The 24,002-nt window shown below is 49.7% G+C and overlaps 2 protein-coding genes across 4 annotated transcripts in view; one reads left to right on the top strand and one right to left on the bottom strand.

The window, feature by feature from the left end:
• Window positions 1–3,540, top strand: SSR3 (signal sequence receptor subunit 3). Its single transcript, XM_085068917.1, has 5 exons — window positions 1–185; window positions 1,045–1,171; window positions 1,619–1,717; window positions 2,238–2,369; window positions 3,032–3,540. The coding sequence occupies exons 1-5, from the start codon at window positions 47–49 to the stop codon at window positions 3,096–3,098; spliced, it is 564 nt and encodes a 187-aa protein (XP_084925043.1). The 5' UTR covers window positions 1–46; the 3' UTR covers window positions 3,099–3,540.
• Window positions 3,541–5,687: 2,147 nt separating this feature from the next.
• The window catches only part of KCNAB1 (potassium voltage-gated channel subfamily A regulatory beta subunit 1), a 56,628-nt gene continuing 38,313 nt past the window's right edge, over window positions 5,688–24,002 (bottom strand). For 2 of the 3 annotated variants that reach the window (XM_085068910.1, XM_085068911.1), the window contains exons 3-14: window positions 20,465–20,502; window positions 19,028–19,107; window positions 18,307–18,351; window positions 17,883–17,927; window positions 17,249–17,292; window positions 14,756–14,842; window positions 10,803–10,888; window positions 10,206–10,326; window positions 9,664–9,758; window positions 8,566–8,686; window positions 7,610–7,698; window positions 6,542–7,061 (exon numbers count right to left, since the gene is read on the bottom strand). In XM_085068910.1, coding sequence (XP_084925036.1) covers window positions 6,972–7,061; window positions 7,610–7,698; window positions 8,566–8,686; window positions 9,664–9,758; window positions 10,206–10,326; window positions 10,803–10,888; window positions 14,756–14,842; window positions 17,249–17,292; window positions 17,883–17,927; window positions 18,307–18,351; window positions 19,028–19,107; window positions 20,465–20,502 — 941 coding nt within the window. In that variant the 3' untranslated portion in view covers window positions 6,542–6,971. Of the gene's footprint in view, window positions 7,062–7,609; window positions 7,699–8,565; window positions 8,687–9,663; window positions 9,759–10,205; window positions 10,327–10,802; window positions 10,889–14,755; window positions 14,843–17,248; window positions 17,293–17,882; window positions 17,928–18,306; window positions 18,352–19,027; window positions 19,108–20,464; window positions 20,503–24,002 lie in introns of all 3 variants that reach the window. The other variant, XM_085068909.1, reaches the window with a different exon arrangement.

The following is a 24,002-nucleotide window of genomic DNA, read 5'->3' as shown; positions in this document are numbered from 1 at the left end:
CCTGACCCGGAGCCGCTCGGCCGCGCTGACGCTGCCTTGTCCCGCCATGGCTCCCAAGGGCGGCCCCGGCGGCCGGCAGCAGTCCGAGGAGGATCTGCTCCTGCAGGACTTCAGCCGCAACCTCTCGGCCAAGTCCTCCGCGCTCTTCTTCGGCAACGCCTTCATCGTGTCCGCCATCCCCATCTGTGAGCGGGCGAGGGCGGGCGGCGGGTCTGAGGGGAGAGCCTGGGATGAGTGGACCAGCAACGCTGGGGGGAGCGGGACATTGGGAAGGGGAGCAGGGCATTGGGAAGGGGAGCAGGGCATTGGGAAGGGGAGCAGGGCATTGGGAAGGGGAGCAGGGCATTGGGAAGGGGAGCAGGACATTGAGAATGGGATCAGGACTCCGCACCCATTGCGGGCTCTGTCCCGCTGCTCGCCGCGAGTCCCGAGTCTTGTTCTGGCTCCGAGCCCCGCCGGGTCCTGCTTCTGAGCCGTGTGAGATTTTAGTTCTGAGCCGTGTGGGATCCTGGCTCCGGGCTCTACCGGGCCCTGGTTCCAGCCCTGTTTAGCCCCGGTTCCAGCCCTGTCTGGCCCCGGTTCCAGCTCTGTTTGGCTCCGGTTCCAACCCTGTTTAGCCTCGATTCCAGCCCTGGTTCGAGCCCCGGTTCCAGCCCTGTTTAGCCCCGGTTCCAGCCCCGGTTCCAGCTCTGTTTAGCCCCGGTTCCAGCCCTGTTTAGCCCGGTCCCAGCCCTGTCTGTTCCCGCCCGGCCCCGCTGCAGTTCCCGGCCGGCAGGGGAGCACTGACGTGTCACCCAGCGCAGCTCTGCCGAGCTCTCACAAAGCTCTCACAAAGCTCCTTTCAGCATTTCAGCAAAGCACATTTCCCCGTTCCAAAGGATTTTTAATGCAGTTGAAAGACCCCCCAAGTGATTTTGGAGGAGCTGGCTTTGGTCTGTCTGGCAGGGCCAGTGCAGAATTACAGAGCTCGGATCCTGGGTCTCTAGTAAGGGGCGTTTTTCTTGGAGAGAAACCACTTCAAATACAATTCTTTCTTTTTTTAAGGGCTTTATTGGAGAATATGGCATATGGATCTTGTTCAGTCTGCAGTCCTGTACAGCGTGATGACCCTCATCAGTACCTATCTGGTGGCTTTTGCATATAAAAACGTCAAGTTTGTTCTCAAACACAAGTAAGTTTGGTGCCTGTTCGAAGTGGAATTGATAATTTAATAATTTAACAAAACCAGCATTTACTAAAGTGTTTTTTTATTAATAAGAGTGCCTGAAATGTTACTCCAAAAAGTATTCTGCACAGAAGTATCTCCTAGTTGGTTTCTGTTCTCTTGTAATTATAGTCAAATCTTGTAAGCCGAGAGTATGGTGGAACAGCAAATCCACCTTTATTCTCAGGGGGTATTACCACTAATTATGTTTATATTATAAATTATTTATTACATGTAAATTATATGAGTAATTATTATTATTATGTCTTGTTGTCCCTTCACCTTGACAAAACTGTCCAGTATCTTGGCTGAGTGTTATTCTTCACTGTAAATAAAAACTCCTATAATCCCAGGGCTGGGCTGTGGGGTTTTTTTGTTGTTTTTGAAGTGTGCCATGAGTGGTTTTATTCACAGAGTAGCCCAGAAAAGAGAAGATGCTGTTTCCAAAGAAGTGACTCGCAAGCTGTCCGAGGCAGACAACAGGAAGATGTCCCGCAAGGAGAAGGATGAAAGGTGATCTCTCTGTCCTCTTCCTTCTCTCCCTTGTTGTAGCACTGCCTTAAATCTTATTAAGGGTTTGGATAGGATAGTAGGGACTTTGGCTGTTTTTGCTGTGTTCTGGTAAGCAGAAGTTCCAGTGTAGCTCTTGGTTCACCTTAAAGCCTTTTTGAGGTGAGTTGCCAAGGGAAGGTCTCAGATGCACTTGGTGCTAAAGGGGATCCCCGTTGGGACTGTGCAGGATGTGAGCTGACTGGTCTTGGGAGCCAAAACCTCTGTCTTCTACAAGCTGAATACAGCAAAAGTACTGCTCACTTCATAATGTAGGTGTGCCAGGATATCCCCTGGATCCCTGGCAGTGTCCAAGGCCAGGCTGGACAGGGCTTGGAGCAGCCTGGGACAGTGGAAGGTGTCCCTGCCATGGCAGGGTGGAACAAGATGGGCTTAAAGGTCCCTTGCAACCCAAACATTTCCAGGATTCTGTGATATCCATTGATTTAAATATATTTGAAATTTAATCTCTACTTGCTCCTAGAATTCTGTGGAAGAAAAATGAAGTTGCAGACTATGAAGCAACAACTTTTTCCATCTTCTACAACAACACCCTCTTTTTGGTCCTGGTCATCATCGCTTCCTTTTTTGTGCTGAAGAACTTCAACCCCACTGTGTATCCTTTATCCCCACACTGAAACCCCCACAGCCCCACTCCTAGTAGTTGTCACTACTAGCTGTAGTTGTCATGTGGCTGTGGCATTACTCTGGTGGTAAGTGCAGCTCATTGTAGTACATCAGCTTAGAATATTGTAACATGAAGATAAGAGGTTACCAAAAAAAAAAAGTCTCCCACTCACATAAGTGTGACATGAGACGTTTTAAACATGCAGGATAAGGATACTTGGACAATACACAGAAATTTTAATGGCTTTGCCATTCCCATTGGAATTTGGGAATGAGGTGGCAGCTGATTTTCCTGCAGAAACAGTGTCAGTGTTGGTTGCCAGGAGCTCTTACCTGACAGGATGTTTAGTTTCAGTAACTTCACCAGGAAAATCTTTTGTTCCTGAAAGAAATTAGCATTGCAAGCAGTGCAGTTAATTCAAGATCTGTATTTATAAAACTTCTAAGAGAGCAGGCTAAACTTCAGGGGTGTCTTAATTCTGAAGATGAGTTCATGCCCTGATTGTGAGCTGTGTTTCAGGTTGCAATATTCCAGCTTTAAAACTACAGAGAAAGACCATTTCAATTCCTTCCTTTTCATAAAACTCCTACTAAATATTTGTACCAAAGAAGTATCTTGACAGTTCTATGTCCTTAACCCATTCTCTACAGAAACTACATCCTTTCTATCAGTGCTTCCTCAGGACTGATTGCTCTGCTGTCCACAGGATCCAAGTAGACAGAAAATCCACAGCAGTTTTTCCTGTGAGAGGCTTCAACTGCCATGAAAATGTCTATGAGTGGAATAGGAATATTTTTTATTTTAGCATGAGGAAAACGTGGGGAGGGTTTGAATCCTAACTGGTTGAATGATATTTACTTTTGGTATCTTTACACAGTATTTGATATTGGAGTTATTCAGGTTCTTTTGTACTTAGCAAGGAGAAGAAATGGGGTGTGAGGTGTGGGCAGACATCACCTTTCTGCAGCAGCACAGAGGAATTCTGGTGCTGCAGCTCCACTCTGAGTTCTCTGCACACACAGCTGGAGCTGCAGCACAATTAATTCCCCTGGCAGTTTGGTGAGTGACCTCAGCCAAACCCTCTGAGCATGAAGGAGACAATCCATTTATCATTGTAACTTGAAAAGTTGGAATAAAAAGGAGCTTTTTTGCCATTTAATTCCTTGTATTTTCATTCTTTGTTTTTTAAAAATGGGTATTTTCATATCTAGGTTTGTCAGCTCTTTCTGCTTTCAGCAGAGAGGAGACTTTTACAAGTTAACACATTCCTTAGAAATACTCTTCATTTTTGAGTAACTTGGAGTCAGGACAAAACCCAAATCTCCTAGGAAAACGCTTTTGAAGTGGTTTGAATGTACTTATTTTTTTTCCATTCATCTTCAAAGTTGTAAATAAATAAGAAACCCTGCCAGTTTCCCTGCACAGCTTAAGAAAAATGCTTTAGCTGGCTTCTAATAATGGGTTTATCAGACAATCCTGTGCCTTCTTTTCTGGCTATCACTGGAGCAGCTGTTCAGTTAAATGCCAAACTCTCCTGCTATTAATGGAATTCCAGTTACACATCCTGCCATTACAGACTTGGGATCCTACACAGGGAAGAAAGAGAAAGTTTATAATCAGATTTAATGGAACAATTACTCTGCTAATCTTGGCTTCAAGAAGATTAATGGAAAATAGAGCAAAATGGAGAATGTGAAGAGCAGGAGACAGTAATGGCTCTATTTCTGACAAATTCAAGTACTTTTGATTGTTTAATACTCTTTAAATTAACTGTTTGCTCTCAAAATACATGGATTTTTCTTTATCCCTTTTGCCTGATTCTTCAGCACTGGAAGGAGACAATTCCAATATGCTGCTGCCTGCCTAGGACATTTTCACTTTCCTTGGCTCAATTCTCAATTTTCACTCAATTCTCCTAAGGGATATAATTGATGTATTTTAGCCTAAGTATTTAGCACACATAAAGCAATTTTTTTCCCAAACCTCTCTAAACAGCCAGAACCCAACACAAAGCCAGGCTGGCTCCTCTGGGAGCAGCAGGACTTTGATGTTGCTGTTTTCCCTCTGTTCCTCTCAGAACACCCAGTACTGAAATTCAAACACTTGAAGAGACAACATTGTTATCCTCACTTTTTGCTGGCAGGGCTGGGAGGCTCAGGCTGCCCTGGCAGGGCTTTAGCAGGTGTATTTTCTTGTAAATCTGCTGTCTGGAGCAGTGCTGGGAAGCAGCACTTTCTTCTGCCATTACTGTCAGCTCACTGAGTCTTTTATTATCAGCTTTTCATCTCCTTTTAGGGCTTTTTTGGTATTGACAGTTGCTGAGGCCTGGAGCTTAGTGAGTGTCAGAATTTTCCCAGAGAGAACATTGAGCGCTGACAGCCTGAAACAAAAGCAGGTGGGTGGGTGGGGTGGGTTGTGTTCTGCAAAAAACCTAATCTTGAGCCTTCACAGAAAAGTTTGGAGCTCTTTTTGGTTGGCATTTGGATTTTTGTTTGCTTTTTCACTTGGTTTTTTTTTTTCCTTTGGAGATGGTGTTTGGTTTTGCCCTTGCGATCCCCACTAAGTTCCAACTGTAATGATAAAAAATTCATTATATATACTGAAATTATATTTCTCTAGACTAATGCTTAAGGTTAACCTAAAGCTGGGCTGCTTGGCCCCATGTTTGAAGGTCTTGCTCCAAGCAGGGGACAATGCCATCTTGTAAAGGAGAAAAAGTTGGGAATGAATCTAGTTTTAATACATTCTTGGATTCCCAAGTACGTGAGAAGGGGAAGAGAGAACATTAAATTGTCCCTCCAGAGGGAAGAAATGGAATTAGTCTGCTACAGGGAGGATAATTATATTAAATTAATAAAGGTGTTAACTGTGTAATGGTTGAAGCCTTTGTAAAAATTACCAATAGTTAATTTTCACAGTTGGTAATGCAGCACTGGGGATGTTCCCAGGGCTGGGGAGGTTACACTGGGCAGGGACACCTTCCACTGTCTCAGGCTGCTCCAAGCCCTGTCCAACCTGGCCTTGGACACCTCCAGGGATCCAGGGGCAGCCACAGCTTCTCTGGGAATTCCATCCCAGCCCCTTCCCACCCTCCCAGCCAGGAATTCCTTCCCAAAATCTCACCCCCTTCAGCATCAGGCCAGGCCTCACCTTAGGGACTTCCAGCAGCACGTTGTCCCCAGAGCCAGCCCAGCTCCCTCGCCCCTCCTGGGCACAGCTGGAATGTCTCAGAGCCCCCATGCTCAGCAGAAAGCCCTGCTGGCCCAGAGCAGCTCTGCTGTCAGTAACAGGTCTGCAGCCCTTAGATGCACAAAATGCTTTTATTGTGTCCAAGCAGAATTCCAGTCAGACTGCATTTCTCATGTACAGCAGGAGTCATTTACACACACCACAGCTTCAAATACAAGAGGAGAGCATCAGGAGCTGGGAGCTCTCACCCGGCCCAGGTGAGTGCTGCAGGGAGGAGGGGAATACAAGGGTCCTACAAATACTGTACAGAGCTGAACCCCAGCAAGGAGGGGAGAAATACAGACTGAAATCATAGGAGCATGGTACAGAGCAAATCCATGGGACGATACAACGAGGTTCTTGAGCTGGGCAAATTAGGATGTAAAGTCTTCCTGTCAACTCCTGTAAATGCTCACAAAAATCTGTTCAAAATGCATTTACTTATCCCCGGTTCCAAACCAAGTGAAAGCAGATGTAGCCTTTTGAAGTACATACCTGATTGTTCCTGCAGTTCTCAGCAGCTATATATTATATGTATTTATAGTATCTAGATCCTTAAAAGCTCCTGAATATTGAAATTTGCAGTAGCTCTGTCTACAAGCAGGCAGAAGTAGAGGCAGGTTTCTATAGATGCAAAACCCAATATTTAATCATGGCTTTCTTGGTTTAAGGTTTATGGAGAAGTAGAACTTTGCAGAGCTGTTGTGTTCAGTAACCTGACATGCGTGTAACACTCCAGGATGCTGCCCAGGAGCACTCCACAGCTGCAAGGGCTGGAAAATTAGGAGTTGAACTATCTAATTTCTACCTAGTTCTCTGTCTTACAGCCTTTATTCGACTACAGAGAAATTCAAAGCTTATATTCAGCATAAAAAAGCGAAGTTTGAGCTTGCCCCTTCCATCTGTTAACCTGAAGAAACTTTATAGTTGAGATTTCCCAAACGTGGTTTTATTAAAACCTGAAGTTGTATCTGGCTTTTCTTCATTGAAAAAATAGATCTGTACATCCTTCTTTAATTACCAAGTACCTGAAGGTTATAAATTATTTCTTTTTTTTTTTTTTTTTTTTTGCTTTACAAGTGTTTTTCACAGCACAAGCATGAGGTGCAAAGAGTAAAGTAAAAATCAATGAACTCGGTCAAGAAGGTAAGAAAATACAAGGTTATTCTTGGTTAGAAGAGAGATCAACTGTGCTTTTAAATTCACTGCAGAGTAGTAGCAAGAGCACACATCTCGAAGGATCCAGTGACAGTAGAGACACCGAGCAGCAAGTGCTGAATGATTCTCATGAGAGTAATTCGGGGCTGTACTGGAGTACAGAGCACTTCTAAACCATGCAGTCCAGGAAATTCATGCATTGCATTAGGATCTGTAGTCCTTCTTGCTGTAGGGCTTGTTGCCCAGGATATTATCTATTTCATTTACAATATGGGATGTCATCTTTGGAAGGACCTGGGGGTGGAAGAAAGCGATGTTTCATTGAGATAGCTCCAAAATGAAACCTAGATTTTATCAGAGTACATTTCCGCTGGGGTTTTTGTGTGACAGATATTAAGCATTCGTCTAATAACTTTCTCCCTCAAAGGAAAAACCACTGGAGTATTTTTACTCAGTGAGGGAATCACAGCAAAGCCTCTCAACTTTATAAGTGGAATATTACTTGGGATACAAGCTGGTGGCAAGGACAGCAGAGCAAGAGATGTGGAAAACAACAGGGAACAATTAAGGTGGGTGCAGGTGACATGTGACAGCACAGAATCTGCCCCAAGCCCTGGAATCACTTGCATTTTCAGACACACAAAAGCTGCTGATGGCACCTCGTGTCACTGGATGTCTGCAATGTCCCCAAAAGGTGCTAAGTCATGGTGACACCAGAGATGTGCCTGATTTAGGTGCATAAACAGAGCTGGGAGCCAAAACCCCGAGTGTGAGCCCTGCATGGAGAGAAGGAGGGAGCTGAGCAGGGCTGACCCTCCGTGGAGGAACCCCCCTGCCCTCACCTGGATGGCTCCGAGGTTCTCGATCAGCTGCTCGGGGTTGGAGGATCCCAGAAGGACAGAGCTCACCCCCTCGTTCCTCAGGCACCATGCTGCAAAGAGGCACAGGAAGGTCAGGAGCAAAGAAGGAATGGCACAGCCTGGCTCCAGACCCTAACTTCTGATGGACTCTGTGTCTCTGCTTGAAAATAATCACATTTTTTGTTTCAACTTTGCTGCTCTGGCACTAGCAGGAGGAAGAAGCAGGGATCAGATAAACCCCACAGATCTCCCAGCATCCCACCCGAGCCTGGGCTCTGCCCCAGCACTTGTCATACTTGTGGGGTTTGGTTTTTCCATGTCACAAGGATTCACTGCTGAACCAGGGATCACCTTCTGACAGACACGTGGTATTTTCCAGCCTCAGCTCTCAGCAGCATGAAGATAATTATTACAAAAGAACCCCAAAAGTCATTTTGAACAGGCTTCTCCTGTCTGTCAGCTCAGCACCCCAGCAGTGATGGGTTCACATGGGATGGGAGTGCCCAGGGAAGCAGGCAGGTGGGACCCTTGGGGATGCCCAAGATACTCTGAGCCTGTCAGTCACAGGCTGCTGGTGCTGCTGGAAACAACCCTGGTTTAGGTTATTGCTGCCCAGAGAAGCTGTGCTGCCCCTGGATCCCTGGAAATGTCCAAGGCCAGGCTGGATGAGGCTTGGAGCAGCCTGGGATAGTGGAAAGTGTCCCTGACCATAGCAGGGATGGAACAAAATGGGCTTTAAGTTCCTTCCTAAACCAAACCACTCCAGGATAAACAATCATTTATGCATTTTAAATAACAAACATATCTCTAGCTACAGGCCAAGCCCAAACCACAATGCAAAGACAACACATTTTCTCTGCTAGCCCTTGCCAAGCCACTGCTGACCCCTGAGAGGGCCAGGAGCAGCCCAGTTGGTGTCCAGCTGTGCAGGGACTCACCAACAGCCAGCTGTGGCAGCGTGCAGCCGAGGCGCTCGGCGATGGGGGACAAATCCTTCAGCTTCCCCTGCTGCTTCCTGCCCTCCTCGCTGATGATCTTCTCCTTCAGCCACTGGTAGCACTGCAGAGCAATCACAGCACGGCAGGCTGTCAGCTTTCATCCCCAGAAGGGGAAGTTTGAGGCAATTTATAATTATAATCTATAAATATATAAATAGCAGCACTTGAAAAGCCACGTCCAACCCAGAAGGTCGTGGAGGCTGAGTGACACAAAGCTTGGCTACCCAAAGTAAAGAGGGCAGGACCAGAATGTCTCCTATTGGCATCATCTCTCTGGTTTTATTCTTATTCATAACCTGGAATCTCCTCCATTTTCTTTTTGGACCCATAACCCCCAGTAAGAATAAAATCAGGATAACTGTGGAGGATCCAAGTTGTGGTGACACCAGAATGCCAAAACCTGTAGGAGGGGGCAGTCCCCTGCAGCCCATGAAACCTGTGGGGCTTCAGTGGGCTTGCCCTGGGCCTGGGGGTCTCTGGAGGGACACTGGGACCACTGGGGGGACACTGGGATCACTGGGGGGACACTGGGAGGCTGAGCACCCCCATGGTGCCCAGGAAAATGATGTCCAGGTCTGTCCGACCTATGTGGTTCAGGGGGCTGGAAGTGGCAGCAGCTGCATCCATTCATGGTTGGACTCCACGATCTTGGAGATCTTTTCCAGCCTTCATTTCTCCAGGATGAACATCAGCAGGAGCCTGGAGCCCCACAGAGCCCCTGGCTTGTGCCTCCTGCCCGGTGATGCCCATCAGTGCAGGGTGGTGATGCTTCCAGCATCCCTCTGCAGCCCCAGTGCTGCTCCAGCCCCAATCCTGCCCCAGTCCTGCCCCAAACCCCTCTCAGCCCTCAGCTCCCTGCGTGGGGAACCTGAGCTCCTCCTAACCCAGATTCTCCTGCTCTTTGGAGTGTGGTTGCCAGAGAAACCGAGCTGATCCCTCACCACGCAGCCCAGCCTTCTCAGAAGGAGCCTTTTCCCCTTTGTTGTTTTCCTGCCCTCACAAAAGCAGCACAAAATCTCAAACATGGGCAAGGAATACCTTGAGTGAAGCCCTTGAGCTTTCAGGGACCCCATTGCCATATTTCCCTGAGATGATCCCACAGGCCAGGGGAGACCACGTCATTGCTCCCACCCCTGCAGAGGAAACAGAAAAAGGGGATTTTAGGGGACTGGGACAAATCAGAGCTGTGGCAAAAATAGAACTTTCAGTTAAAAACTAAAACTGGAGCGAACTAACTGCTGCTTGTTTCTGTTGCAGCAGAACTCGGTGTCTTCCAGGAAGATGCTGCTGATGCCCTTAAGGGTATTGAGGATTTATTTAACTTAATGGGCCACATGAATCTCAGAGAGCAAGAAGCAGCCAAGGCAATTAATACTTAATATGTTCATTAATATACTTCACATGTTAGTACATAGTATGAAGCAATACTTCTTTATCAGAAGCACAGTAAGCTGATTTTCTTTCAGGTCACTAGACAGACTTGGCTTTGTCACTGGTCCCACCTGGAGCCCCAGGTGACCCTGCTCTCCATTCCTTCCTGGGAATGCCTGAGCCAAAAGGCACTGCAGCCTCAGACTCACCAATTTTGTGATACAGTTCTGGCAGCTGCACCTCCACCTTCTCCCTCTGGAAGAGATGATACTCAGCCTGCTCACACACAGGTGGGATCATGTTAAACTGCCTGGCCACGGAGTAGGCTTCCTGCAGAGGAGAAATCCACAGGAAAAGCATTTCAGCAAATGAAAATACCCTGCAGGACACACAGGCAATGTTCTCTGAGCCAACACGAGGTGGCAAGGCAAGTCTTGCTGCCCCTGGGCAGGGGAAGTGGGGACCAGCAGGATGCTCCCATCCTGGCATCTCCTGCAGTCACAGCCTGGGCTGGAAGGGACATTAAAGTCCATCTCATTGTCCTGCCATGGGCAGGGACACCTTCCATGGGCAGGGACACCTTCCATGGGCAGGGACACCTTCCATGGGCAGGGACACCTTCCAAACCAAACCAAAACGACACAAACCCAAACAAACACCCCAGATAAACCCCCAAACATCAGCCCACCTCCCACCAAACACCAGGCTCGTTCCGGGCCAGGCTTTTAGGTTATTTGGGGTGGGAATGCTGGCTGGAGTGAAAGCCCAGCATGCCCAGGGATCCCTGAGCTCCCAGGCTGCCTTACCATGATCTCCATGGCGCTCCAGCGGGACGTTCCCCAGTACATGGCCATGCCCTGGTTGATCACATGGGTCATTGCTCGCACGATTTCTACAGCAAGGCAGAAAAAGCAGAGTGAGAGGTGCTCAGGAGCTCCATTTCCAGCCCCAAATCCACTGCCAAACACCACACACTGCCAGTCCTGAGCACTGAGCACTGCTCCTGCTGTGCTCTCCTGGGCGAGCGTGGCTGGAAAAGGATTTTCAGTGCAAACATCAAGACAGTGACCCTGCAGCTGGTTAAAAACTGCTTTTCCCACTGGCTCTTGCCTACCACGGCCTTAGGGGAACATTTCTTTCAGAACGTAACACAAGAGGGCAGCACAGTGGAAAAATAAACTTCGAAATAAATTCTGTTTATTTTAAAATTTGCTTCCTGGAAGCACATAGCTGGGTCTGCTTCTTTTTCCCAGGAGTGCTGGGGGCAAAGCTGCAAAATTGGATGATTGAATCCCACACCACCAAGGGCCCTGTCACCCTCAGGTGTCACCTCTGCACAACCCAGCACAGCAGGGTTGTCCTTTGGGGTCTGGAAGCTTGCAAGGCTACACACAGCAGGGCAGGATCTTGGATTTCACCCCTCAGATCTCTGCTGAGCAGCCCTGCCTTCCTGGGGGTGAAAAAACCCTCATCAATTTTCGTTTAATGGGATTATGGAATATTTTGGGTTGCAAGTGACTTTAAAGGTCACTCCTGATGGGCAGGGACACCTTCCACTGTCCCAGGCTGCTCCAAGCCCTGTCCAGCCTGGCCTTGGACACTCCAGGGATCCAGGGACATCCACAGCTCCCCTGGTCACCCTGCTGCCTGCAGCTCAACCCAAGCTGCCTTTCCCATGGCAGGATTCTCGTCCTACTTAGGGAAGCCAAAAGCAGCAGCCTGGCAGCGAGGAGGGGTTGGTGCCAAGCTGGGCGTTGCTGTGAATCCTCTGCAGGCTCTGACAGGCAGCTCGGGGGGTGAAGCTCCATTTATAACCTGAGATTCGTTTGACACACAGACCTGCCTTAAACCCAAACAGAAATCCACTTCATCCGAGGGAATGGGGGAAAGGAAAGAAAAAGCCCAGGCAGCATTAAAGCCAGCGCTGGGATGTAAAGGAAACTTCCATTTCTTTAAAAAAATATAGATTAATTTCTCTGAAGTGCAAATATAGAATCAAAGACTGGTTGGGGTTGTAAAGGACCTTAAAAATCACCTATTTCCAAGCCCTTGCTGTGGGCAGGGACACCTTCCACCTGACCAGGGCTCCAAGATACACAAATGAGCTATTTCAAGCCTCCCCATCTGAATATTTAATTAAAAACTGTTTTTCATTTCCTACCCTCCTCAATCTAAGCCTGTAAGTGATCCTTCCCTTCCTCCCTCCCTGCTCAGCAGCTTCTCCCTGGGTTTAGTTTTCTATTTTTGCCCCTCCACCATTTTGGCATTTTGCAAAACATTTCGTCACACGCCTCTTACACATCTCAGCCTGGGCTTGTTTTCATTTCTCCCACCTCTACTCCTTTAAAAAAAAAAAAAAACCAACACCCAAGTCAACTCTGAAAATGTAAGAATGTATATATATATATATGTATACATTCTTGTTTACAGAGCCAGGGGATGGCGATGGGGTTTGGGAAGAGCACAGCCTGGCTCTCTTGGCCAGTTGGATGCCCAAATGGCAGCACTTAAGAACAGCAGATTATATATATTTTTTTTTTTAATATAAATCAATGTTCCAAATCCCAAATAACAGCCCCTGGCAGCATAATAATAATCTTGAAGTAGCTTAAATCTCCCTGGTAGGAAGGTTGTCGCCTCCCCTTCCCTGTTTGCCAGGGCTGTGCCTGGGTAACTGTGGGCACCTGGCACTGTGACCATGGGGGTCACACCAGGGGACACCAGGGACTCTCCTTTCCAGCTGCACTCACAGAAAAGCCCCTTGGGATGAAGAAAAAGCATCTGCTTGCACAGTCAGGGGATGAGATCTCCATCTGAGTAATGAGGCACAAAACACAGGGGAGTTCTGGAAAGGATGGATCCTTCCCTAATCTGTCCCCAAGGTCCCTGATCTGTGGGGTGGCACAGGGTGGCAGGGACACCCCCCAGAACCCCAGGGAGGATGGTTAGCCCCTCACCCCTCACCCCCCTGCCTGGCAGATCCCAGCCTGGCTCTGGGATGTGGGGAACACAGCCAGACCCACCTGCAATCAGCTTCCCAAGGTGCTCATCTCCAGCTGCTCCCTGACTCCAATATTCGCTGCTTTTACAATAAAAAACTATTTTAATTTGCTGGGAGACCTTTAAGAACATTAAATACATTTCAGGGGTTTAGGTTAAGCAGCTTTGCCAGGTGCCCTGGGGCTTGGAGTCACGGAGAGCACAGAAATCCCTATGGAATGTCATCTGCTGCATTCCCCAGGGGAGGAACAGAGCCTGGGCAGCCTGGGGAGGGAAGGGGATCTGCTCTGCCTGGGGTGGAGCAGAGGAGGATCTCTGAAGGGGAATCTCTCTGAGCTGCTCCACTGCTGCTGCTGCCCACAGGCACTTGGCAGCAGAGAGGAGTCTGGGGGACAGAGGAGAAAGCCCACCTTTGAGGATGAACCCCACCTCTGAGGACAAAGCCCACCTGCAGCAGGCAGAGATGCCAACAGAACCATGCCAGGTTGGAGCTGTGCTCCCTGCACACACCGTGCTGGCTGCTCCAGCAGGACCCACAGGTGGTGCCACCAGCAGGGAGCATTTTAAGGTCACCTTGTCCTTCAGCAGTGGGTGCCTCACCCCTGGCAGTGTCCAAGGCCAGGCTGGACAGGGCTTGGAGCAGCCTGGGACAGTGGAAGGTGTCCCTGTCCAGCAGGGGCTGCAATAAGATGAATTTTAAGGTTCCTTGCAAGTCAAAGCAGTGCCTGGTTTCCTTGTGGGGGAAGCTGAGGCGTGTGTGGTGCTGCAGCAGGGATGGAGCTGCTTGGGAAGGCAGCACAGCACCGACAGATGGCCCAGCAGATGCTCTGGGATGGAAGTGGCTTAGTAGGTGAACCATAAAACAGGCAGGAAGAACATGGGAAGTGTCTCCACCACGCCATTCACAATACAAATGTCCCTTTTTTCACCCTGCCCGAGTCTCAGCGAGCACCACAGCCTGTGCCTGGCTGCCAAGGCTGGCACTGCCAGCAGGATCCACCCAGTCTGGAGCTGGGAATGCCAGCATCAGCTGTGCTCGGTGACAAGTGACCGAGCACAGAGGTCACTGCTCCCTCCTGACACAGCGTGGCATCCTCCTGCTCCTCAGCAGCTCCTGAGAGCTGCACTGCTCCTCAGCCCCAGCCAGTCCTGGCCTGGAGCTGCTGACACCCCGTGGCACCCACAGGTCACCCTGGTGGCACAGCCCTGTGTTCAGGTGGCACAGCTCCTGCCATCCAGCTCCAGCCCTGTCTGATTGCCATTCCCCTGACATGGCTAGCTGCCTCAAATCCAGACACAAATCCACTGCACCTGAAGGAATCACAGAAAGGAAATGCTCCAAACATTAAAGTCACTCCTGGGACATAAAGAGAACTTCAATTTCCTTCCAAAATGTAAATTCTTGTCATGGCAGGGCAGACATGGCAGGGCATGGCAGGGCAGACAGAAACCTCAGGTTGGGAGAGACCTTAAAGACCATCTAATTCCACCCCTCTGGGTGGGCAGGGACACCATGGTCAGGATACCACAAACCATTTTTCCCATATATTTCCCATATATATTTCCCATATATATTTCCCATATATTTCCCATATATATTTCCCCGATATATTTTTCCCATATTTTCCCAGATATTTCCCATTTCAACTGCCCCACCTGAACATTTAATCCCAAACTGTTTTTCATTTCCTGCCCTCCTCGGTGTAAGCCCTTAAGCCAGGATGAGGCTCGTTAACAGCCTGCAGTCCAGCCCACCCACCTTCCATGGGGGTGTTGTTGTCTGGCCGGTTGGCAAACACCACATCCACATATTCCAGCTGCAGCCTCTGCAGGGAAGCCTTCAGCCCTGGGGTGGGAGAGCAGAGACAAGGACAGGCAGGTCACAGGGAGGCACAGAACAGAGCCAGAGTGGGACTCAAACACAGCTGGGGGTTAAATAGATATATTTTTCATATAAATACACATAACCACATAGGATATGAGAAGGATGCTGAACAATGCTCTCCTGTGTCACTGCACCATATGAAGAAGAAAGTTTGGCCAGAGCCCTTCCTTCCACCAGGATGTGCTTTATGTCAGAATTCCTGAGGTCTGGGCTGACCAGCAGTGCCCATGCCAGCCTGGCAGAAGCAGCTGCCAGGGACTATTTCAGTGCCCTGCTCTTGTTTGCAGTCAATTCAATCTGAATTTTATCACAGAGCCCTTCTTGCTCCAGAGGCAGCTCCTGATGCCCAGGGGACATTGTGGGGACTCAGTTCCAGAGGGAAGGATGGTGGCTCTGGAGGAATTCTCAGGAAGAGAAGGTAAAACATCAAGGAGGGCTTGACCTTGTCAGGGGGATTTTGGCAGAGCAAAAATCTCTGCAGTTCAGTCCCGAAATGCCCAGGTTTGGAGAGCCTCCCTGGGAGGATGTGATGGGAGATGGCATCAAACCCCTACAGATATATTTATATATCTGTGGATGAGTGTATGAGAGAGGGCGAGCAGAGGATGGGCATTTGATCCATCTCAAAATTCAGCAAACATTTTCAGCCTGCTCTATTTTGACTCATTCTTCATGAACATTCATAAAAACATTTTGTTCTTGGGAAAATTTGTAGAAAATAACTTTAAAATCCTCTTCTCTCTCTCATGCACAGATATATATATATGTGTATATATTTATATAAAATAACTACCATTGACCTTAACATTATTTGCTGGGTGTTCTGTGAAATTATTCCAACTGCTGCCAGAGTTTTTCTGTCATTTCACGAAGCAGCTCCACAAGAAATGGAAAATGGATGGGTTTGGAGTGCCTGTGACACAGCTGCCACCTCACAGAGGCTTATTCAGATGAAAATCCTACAAAATGTTGCTACAAAAAACTTTCTCCAGCATTACCTGACTGGGAAAGTCACATCCCATCACAGCTGGACCCTGCCAAGTCTCCATGATGGAAACTCTCTGGCAATGCCAGGGGTCTGAGCTGATCTCTGAGTTCCAGGGATGCTCCTGGGCAGGAGCAGGGAGGAGGAGGATGGACAGAGCCAAACTGCACCCCAGGGAGAGGCTGCTCTCCCCACACTGATCCCCCTGCCCTGGGGCTCCCCTGGGGTTCAGCTCGGGATTTCCTAGGCTGGCAGCACCCTGGAAGGAGGAGCTGCTGCCCCAGAGGATTCCATCTCAACCCAGAGGATTCCATCTCCAAGTGTCCCAAAGAGCAGGTCCTGCACACCCTTGGGAGCAGAAGGCACAGATGGGTCACAGTGACAGCAGCGAGGGGTGAGTCCTGCCTGGCAGCTGGCACTGCCCTGCTGGCAGCTGGGCACCCCTGGATGCCCTTCCTGGGCTGGTTTGCCATCGTTCTGCAGAGAGCAGCCCCGGCCCTGCCCTGCTGGCTGGGAAAGCTCGGGAGCTGCAGGATGCTCCACCACCACGGGCAGGCAGCCCAGGCTGGCTCCTCTCAAAGGGACAAGGTCACAGCTGACACTGCCGAGCTGGGAGCTGATCCCTCACTCCCCTCTGCTCCTGGGCACTGCTCTGCCCGTGTCTGTGAGCTGAGCTGTGCCCAGAGCCCCGCAGAGCCAGCTCTGGATCCACCCCGAGCACACACGGGAAGGTTTGTTAGGTGGATAAATAGAACACTCTGTTCGTGCTCTCCCTCCCTCCCTCCCCTGCAGTCACACATCCAAAAGGACACAGAAAAGCAGTGGGAAAGGGAAGAGGAGCAGGGGTTTGGGTGAATAAGCCCCAGGGATGAGTAAGGCAGAGCTCGGCGGGATGCAGATCCCTGGAGCCAGGTGAGGGTGGGCAGCAAAATGGAGCATGGAGAAGGAGCAGCCCCAAGAACAAACCCAGCTGGGCCCTGGCACCCCTCCAGAGGCTATTTCTGCAGGCTGACATCATGCCCACATCCTCATCCTCAGCCCTGCTGGCTCCAGAGGGAGCCCAGGCTCCAGAGCCTGTCTGGCACACAGGGCAGAGCTGGGCTGTCCCAAGAGCAGCTCCCCAGCAACCCCACAGCCAGCAGGGGATGGAGGGCCAGGGGGGCTTTGTGTGCAGTTCACCTGCTCACACTTCTCCAGAAGAGCCAAAATTAACCTTTGGTGCATTTTGGGCACTTGAGAGCCAAGTTTGGGAATTGTTCTCCATGGAACAGCCCAGGGAGCAGTGGGATCAGACAGCCCCAGCTCGTGGAGATCCATTGCCCTGGGAATGCCACCCCACAGCCCCCTGAGCCCCAGGCACAGCCACAGCCCAGCCCACCTACCTTCAATGATGTGTTTTCTGGAAAGGCCTCTCTCTGTCTCAGCTCTGCAAGGGAAAAACAGGAGCACAGCTGGGAGATGCCAGCAGTGCCAGCGATTGCCAAGCGCTGATTTGAGTTCTGATTTAGACATCCCCAAACTCATGGAATGACAGAGGGGTTTGGGTTGGGAGGACCTTAATCTCATCTTGTCCCACCCCTGCCATGGCAGGGACACCTTCCACTGTCCCAGGGTGATCCAAGCCCTGTCCAGCCTGGCCTTGGACGTTCCAGGGATCCAGGGGCAGCCACAGCTTCTCTGGGAATTCCATCCCAGCTCCTCCCCACCCTCCCAGCCAGGAATTCCTTCCCAATATCCCATCCATCCCTGCCCTCTGGCAGTGGGAAGCCATTCCCTGTGTCTGTCCCTCCATCCCTTGTCCCCAGTCCCTCCCCAGCTCTCCTGCAGCCCCTTTAGGCTCTGGCAGGATATCCCAGGTCTCCCCAGATCCTTCTCTTCTCCAGGTGAAGAGTTCCAGCTCCTTAAAACTCTTGGCACAATAAACCAGGATGGTGAGAGCAGCAAACCCCCAGTGCTGTTAGCCTGCCCTGGCTCAGGGCTGGAGCACAAACACCAAAAAGTCACTGTCACACTTACTTGCCACCCCAGTACAGCTTTGTGGTTATCACCAAACTGGACCTCCTGCAAAACGAGCAGAAAAACTAATATTTAAAAAGCATTAAATTTAAAATATTAGTAAAAATAAAGATATTAAATTTAAATATTAGTAAAAAATACTATTTAAAATATAGTAATGATGTAAGTAAGCAAGCAGGTGTGCAGTGCTATTCCCTCCTGCTATCCATGTCCAGTGCTTCTCATTCCCATGCAGCATCCCAAGAGTTGTTAAACTCCAGTGTGATCCATCTGGATTAATCTATAAACTCCTACATGATATTAAATCAGCACCACCCGAGGTGAGAAGTTCATAAAATCAGGGGGTTTATAAATTGATAAAAACTGGGATTGCCACAAGCCAAGGGGTCCTGTTTGTTTGGGAGCAGGGAATGCCAGACTGTACCTCCAGCCCTTCTTCTTCAGGATGTTCCCCAGGATGACCTCAGCCCTGTGTGGGAAGAGCTCAGTGTGAGGGAGGCAGAGGATGCTCAGTGCCACTGCCACTGCCACCATGGCCATCATGGCCACCATAGCCACCACTGCCACCACTGCCACCATGGCCACCACTGCCACCATGGCCACCACTGCCACCATGGCCACCATGGCCACCACCCAGCCCAGTGCCCCCAGCTGGGACAGATCCTCCCTCCATCACCCCAAAGCCTCTTCCCCAGCCCAGCCCAGCTCATCCCCAGTCTCATTTCTCACAAAATGCTGTTTTCCCTCATCCCACAGAGGCTCTCAGGGTTTTAGCTCAGCTGCAGCCAGAGCTGTTCCCACTGGGATCTGTGCCTGGAGCTGTCACAGCCCCCAGCCATTCATTCAGATGTGCACAGAATTTTCATTTTTTCGGGATGTTTTTCTCCCTGTGCCAATAGCAAGTGGCACAAGTGATGCTCTCCAGCCTTTGCTGGGTACAAGAGGCTTCGGGTTAATTTATTTGGGTTTATTTGATGAGAGCTCCAAATATAAAGATTTTCCTGTCCCAGTCAGGGATAAAATGGTTTTCCAAGCACACCCAGAGCCCAATCCATCAGGAGGGAGAGCAAAGACCCCAGGGAAGCCCAGGGAAGAGGTTGGCAGCCCCAGTGACCCTTCCCAGCCATCCCAGGCTGGACACTCACTTGCCAGCTGCATACACCTCAGCTGTGTCAAACAGGTTCACTCCACTCTCGTAGGCAATGGTCATCAGCTGCTCGGCCACCTGGGCAGGCAGGGACAGGGGACAGGTGACAAACACAGCAGGGAAAATCCCACAGCAGCCTTCAGCAGGGCCAGGAGGGGTGTGACAGTCCCTGCCCAGGGGACACCTCTGACACGCCACCCAGGCAGGGAGAGACACCAAAATGTGGATTTACACCGACTGCCCTTGGGCCCAGCAGGGGGGGAATTCATCTCCTCTCCCAGGAGCTTTCCATCAGGAAGGCAGCCAAGAATTTAATAATTTAATTTAATTTGATAATTACAGGAGATGCTCTGCAAATCCAGAGTTGAACACAGGATGGGGGCAGTGGAATAACCTTCTGGCTGCCTGGCAGGTTGTGCTGCAGCTCCCCAGAGATGCCATGGGGTATGGAAATGCCTGAAGGTCATTTTGTGGGATTCCCAGAGAGTCCCAAGGCTCCTGCTGCACCCAAGGGGCTGAAAACTCAGCAAGCTGAGGGTGACTTTGCTCCAGGACAGCCCTGGGATTGTCCTGCTTTGCCATGGGTGACCACTGAGTATGGAATTATTCTGAGCAGGGAGGAAAGGAGAACCAGGGGCAAACTGATCACCAAAACTGTCCCCAGACTATCCCCAAAAAGCCTCAACTGACCATCAAAACATCCCTCAGTGCCCAGAGATGGGATCAGATCTGCTGATCCACCAGGAGAGGCAGTGACACCACAAAAGACCAAGTGAATTTAAAGGACAAACCCTATGATTTCAGGCTCCTGGGCTCTTTTCCTCCTGCCAGAGCTCTTTTGGGTTACTCCAGGTCCTGGGGGAGGCAGCTGCTCTGCCTTGGCTCTCCCATCTGTGGCACACCTGGCTGGAGCTCAGTGCAGCTCAGAGCTCTGGGGTGATTCCCTGGCATTAAGAGCCATCTGCTCCTGGGAAAAGCCCCCAGGAAACCTGAGCTCATTTCCATTGGTTTCACCTTCTTTTGTACAAATTAAATCACGTTTGTGAGGCCAGCCCTGCCTGTATTTACCACTGTTGCCCATTACAGCCACAACACAAAAATAGTTCCCAATTTCTGCTGCAGGAGTGGTGCCACTGCCAGGTGGAAGGAGGGGACATTGCTTTGGACAGCACGGGACAGGAGGTGGCTCTGAGGGACGGATGGAGCTTAGCAAATATTAAAAAAAACATTAATATTAATTGTCTTTGGGAATAAATGGGTTTCTAGTGGGGTGAGCTGGCTCTGATCTCTGGAAATGTCAGTTCACTGGGAGCTGTGGCAGAGCTTTGTGCAGTGACTCCCTGCTGTGTCTCTGCACAGGAAGGTTCCAGGAGCCACAGCTGCATTTATGAATACCCCAGGGTGGGGTTTGTGTCATGCTTAGAGCAGCACTCACCTCGTCTGAGATCTGACCTCCAAAGGTGACCCACGTCCCTGAAAACACAAAACAATCTGTCACCACAAGAGGGTTTTGACATCAAAAATGGGATTTCAGCACAATTCTCCTCAGGGTTGAATGGGTTCCTAGTGGGGTGAGCTGGCTCTGAGAGCTCCTGCAGGCACACAGGACAGGGCTGCACAGGGAGCTGGGTGATGCTGCAGTGCCAAAATACAGAGCTGGATTGAAACCATGGAATGGGTTGGGTTGGAACAGACTTTAAAGATCACCCAGTGCCACCCCTGCCCTGGCAGGGACATCTTTCACTGTCCCAGGTGGCTCCAAGCCCTGTCCAGCCTGCCCTTGGACACTTGCAGGCTCCAAAATCTGAAGCTTTTTGCAATTCAGAGTTCATTTTCCAAAGCTTCAATTTGACAAATTGGAAAAAATTCCTGATGCTGCCACAACACGTCATCTGGGGAATGAAAGTCTCCTTAACTCTGTGCTTCAGCATTTAGCATCCTGCAAGTCGAAATTAGAATCAAAGAAAGTCATGGAAAAAAGAGAAATATTTCTTCTGACGGGAAAGATTTCCAACCCAAAGTGACTTTTCCCCAGGAACTTTTCCATGAAGCCAAAGTCCAACATCAGCACAGCCCAGGGGCAGTGATTTCCCTGCACTGCCTCCTAGAGCAGCTGCAGTTTAGGCTCACTTGCTGACTCTGGTCTATTCTTAGGAAAACTTGGGGCATTATTTCTTTATGATCATTGCTAAAAAAAAAAAATTAAAATATCCTGTGATGGAAGCAGCATGTGGATTTAACTGCATCATAAAATAGTTTGGTTGGAAGGAACCTTTAAAGGTCAGCTGGTCCAGCCCTGAGGAATTCCTACAGGAACATTATTTCCTATATCTATTAGATTTTCTATGGGTATGTTTATTTTAGGAAGACATATTTCCCAAGGCAGTGGGAGGAAGGGGCAGCAGGAGCTGAGGAAGCAGCAGATCCCTCATGGGACACAAGTGAGACATCCCTGCTGCTCTGAGCTCAGCACGGCCAGCAGTGCCAGGGATGTGCCAGGGATGTCACCATGTCCCTTCCATCCCCAGCACAGCTTCTCCTCACCCTCCCCAAGAGCTCCACAGAAAATCAGAGTCATTCACTGACTGCATGGCTCACAGCTCACACAGCTCTCTCAAAACTCTGCAAAACTGAAAATTCTGACATAAATGAATGCTTTAAGGAGGGCAGAGGGGTTCAGGCTGTGCCAGGGCTGTGCCATCCCTGTCACCATGTCCCTTCCATCCCCAGCACAGCTTCTCCTCACCCTCTCCAAGAGCTCCACAGAAAACCAGAGCCATTCACTCAGAGCTCACACAGCTCTCTCAAAACTCTCCAAAACTGAAAATTCTGACATAAATGGATGCTTTAAGGGGGGCAGAGGGGTTCAGGCTGCAAGATGGAAAATCCAGTGGGATTTCCCCATCCCTGGCAGTGTCCAAGGGCAGGCTGGATGGGGCTGGAGCAGCCTGGGGTGGTGGAAGCTGCAGGGTGAGTCTGAACAGGACAGAGTGCAGTGCCAGCCAGGGGCAAAGGGCTGATGCTGCACAGGGGCAGAAATTCCTTCCTTCCTTCCTCCCTGCCTGCCTGCACTTGGAAAGACCCAAAATCTGCTGCCAGCCCCTCATCAAAGAGGGCTGGGATGTGAACCCAGAGCAGAGCAGAAGCAGAGCAGCACCTGCTGCTCCTGCTCAGGCAGCTTTGATCAGCCCTGCTCAGAGCACAATCACTCCCATCAGCTCTGCCAGGAGAATCTTGCTCTCTTTCCCTCAAAAAAAAAGGTCATCCTGAATTTTTTAATACGTCAGGTTGCTTTGAGTGCAAATAAAGCTATTTAAAGATGCACGGAGTGTGAGTTCAAACTGAAGCTCCTGATTTCCTGCAGAACAACCCAAGCTGGAAAAGCCACGTTTGCCACAGATCAGAGACGAAGTGGAAATTAAATAAATGAGCAAAGAGCAGACATTTCTAGCTAATTTTATATTTTCCTCTGCTCTATAAGGACAACAATGGGCCAGGAGCTACCCCTGCTACACCTTGCTGCCTACAGACCTCAGGAGAGGAATTTTCTCTTATTATTGGAGCTAAAAGGCTCTGGTCCTGCACAACAAAGATAAAACTGAAACCTGTTTTCATTTTATCTTTAAGCCTCTTCACGCAGGTAAAAAAATAACCAAATGAAGCCTGATTTCCATGTTAAAGCTTTGGAGGAGTTATTTTTACAGGAATGCATTAAAATGTGTTTGTACCAAAAAATGGGTTGAGACTGTTTATCTCAAAGTGATTTTTTTTAAAATTCTTTTTGCATAAGCAGCACACAGGTGCACAGGTGAGAAGGAAGGGAATGATTTATCCTCCCCTTGGAGTGCACATCCTCCCTGGAATTTACCTTCTGACACAAACCACGTCCCACTGAGTGACAACATGCTCAGGGCCTTGGGCACAGGGAGTGGGAATAAAGCACATTAAAGCACCTCCAAGCTCTCTAAATCTCTTTAAATGCAGGCAATAAATATCTGTGGTATTGGATGTCCCTGCCCAGGATCCACCTGTGCCCACCCTGTGCTCCCAGAGCCAGCTGGGACAGGGAGCATCCCACATCCCTGGGAGCACATGGAGAATCCAAGGAGTCTTTTTGTCCATGATATTTGGGAAAACCAGGCAGGGAGGCAAGTTTTGGCTGAGCAAGGTGATCTGGAAGGGATCAGGTGTGGCTGGGGAAGGGTTTTGGGACAGGGGACAGGAGCAGGGAAAGCACCACAGGCACAGCAGAGGCTCACACAGGCTGCTCAGCTCCCTGGGGAAATTGAAAAAAACAAAAAGGCAAAAAAAGCACAAGGAGCATTTGGCATTTCAAACAACAGCCAAGGATGATTCACAACCTCAGCCAACACACCCATCCTGCAAGAAAAATACACTGGAGAAAGACATGGTTTTTAAATTGCTCCTTTTCCCCTTTCCAAGTCCCTGTCTCTCTCTCAGCTCTCCCAACTCATAGTTTATAAAGACATCCCCTTGCCCCACTCCTGCCCCTTGCCCATCACCTTGCTCCCTTCTGCCTGGAAAAACAGTTTTCCAGCTGGACATCCTCACTTCCAGCAGGAATTCCTGCACTCAGCCCAGCTTTGGCTCTGTTTCCCTCCCCCCTGAGCCCAGCAGGGTGTGGCTCTCAGTGCCAAAGCAAACGCCAGCCCTGGGCAGTGGCACTGCCAGCAGCAGTGTCACCTCTGCGGGAGGACAGGCTGAGCCCTCAGGCTGTCCCTGCCAGCCCTGGGTGTCCCTGTGCTGCTCCTGCAGGGACAGAGCCAAGGGAGCTCTGCCTGTGGCTCTGAGCAAAACCTTCCCCAGAGCAAAGGGCCAGAGCAGCACCCGACCCCTCTGGGCTCAGAAAACACCAAATTTCACAGCCAGCTGAGAGCTCAGGGTGTCCTGGCAGCAGGGATTGCTGGCTGGGGAGGGTTTCTCCTGTGCTGCCATAAATGGGGTTGGTTTGG

This window comes from Lichenostomus cassidix, chromosome 9 (genome assembly GCF_008360975.1).
Source record: "Lichenostomus cassidix isolate B80296 chromosome 9, HeHo_3.0, whole genome shotgun sequence".
Taxonomy (NCBI): domain Eukaryota; kingdom Metazoa; phylum Chordata; class Aves; order Passeriformes; family Meliphagidae; genus Lichenostomus; species Lichenostomus cassidix.
Note: the sequence above shows the minus strand (reverse complement) of the source record. Positions and strands in the feature narration are given on the sequence as shown.

What these genes read in the sequence shown, in the direction of transcription:
- SSR3 (XM_085068917.1), top strand. Translation starts at nt 47, where the DNA reads ATGGCTCCCAAGGGCGGCCCCGGCGGCCGGCAGCAGTCCGAGGAGGAT. An exon ending in AAGTTTGTTCTCAAACACAA is followed by an intron (nt 1,172 to 1,618) that starts GTAAGTTTGGTG and finishes TTTTATTCACAG; the next exon opens with AGTAGCCCAGAAAAGAGAAG. An exon ending in CGCAAGGAGAAGGATGAAAG is followed by an intron (nt 1,718 to 2,237) that starts GTGATCTCTCTG and finishes ACTTGCTCCTAG; the next exon opens with AATTCTGTGGAAGAAAAATG.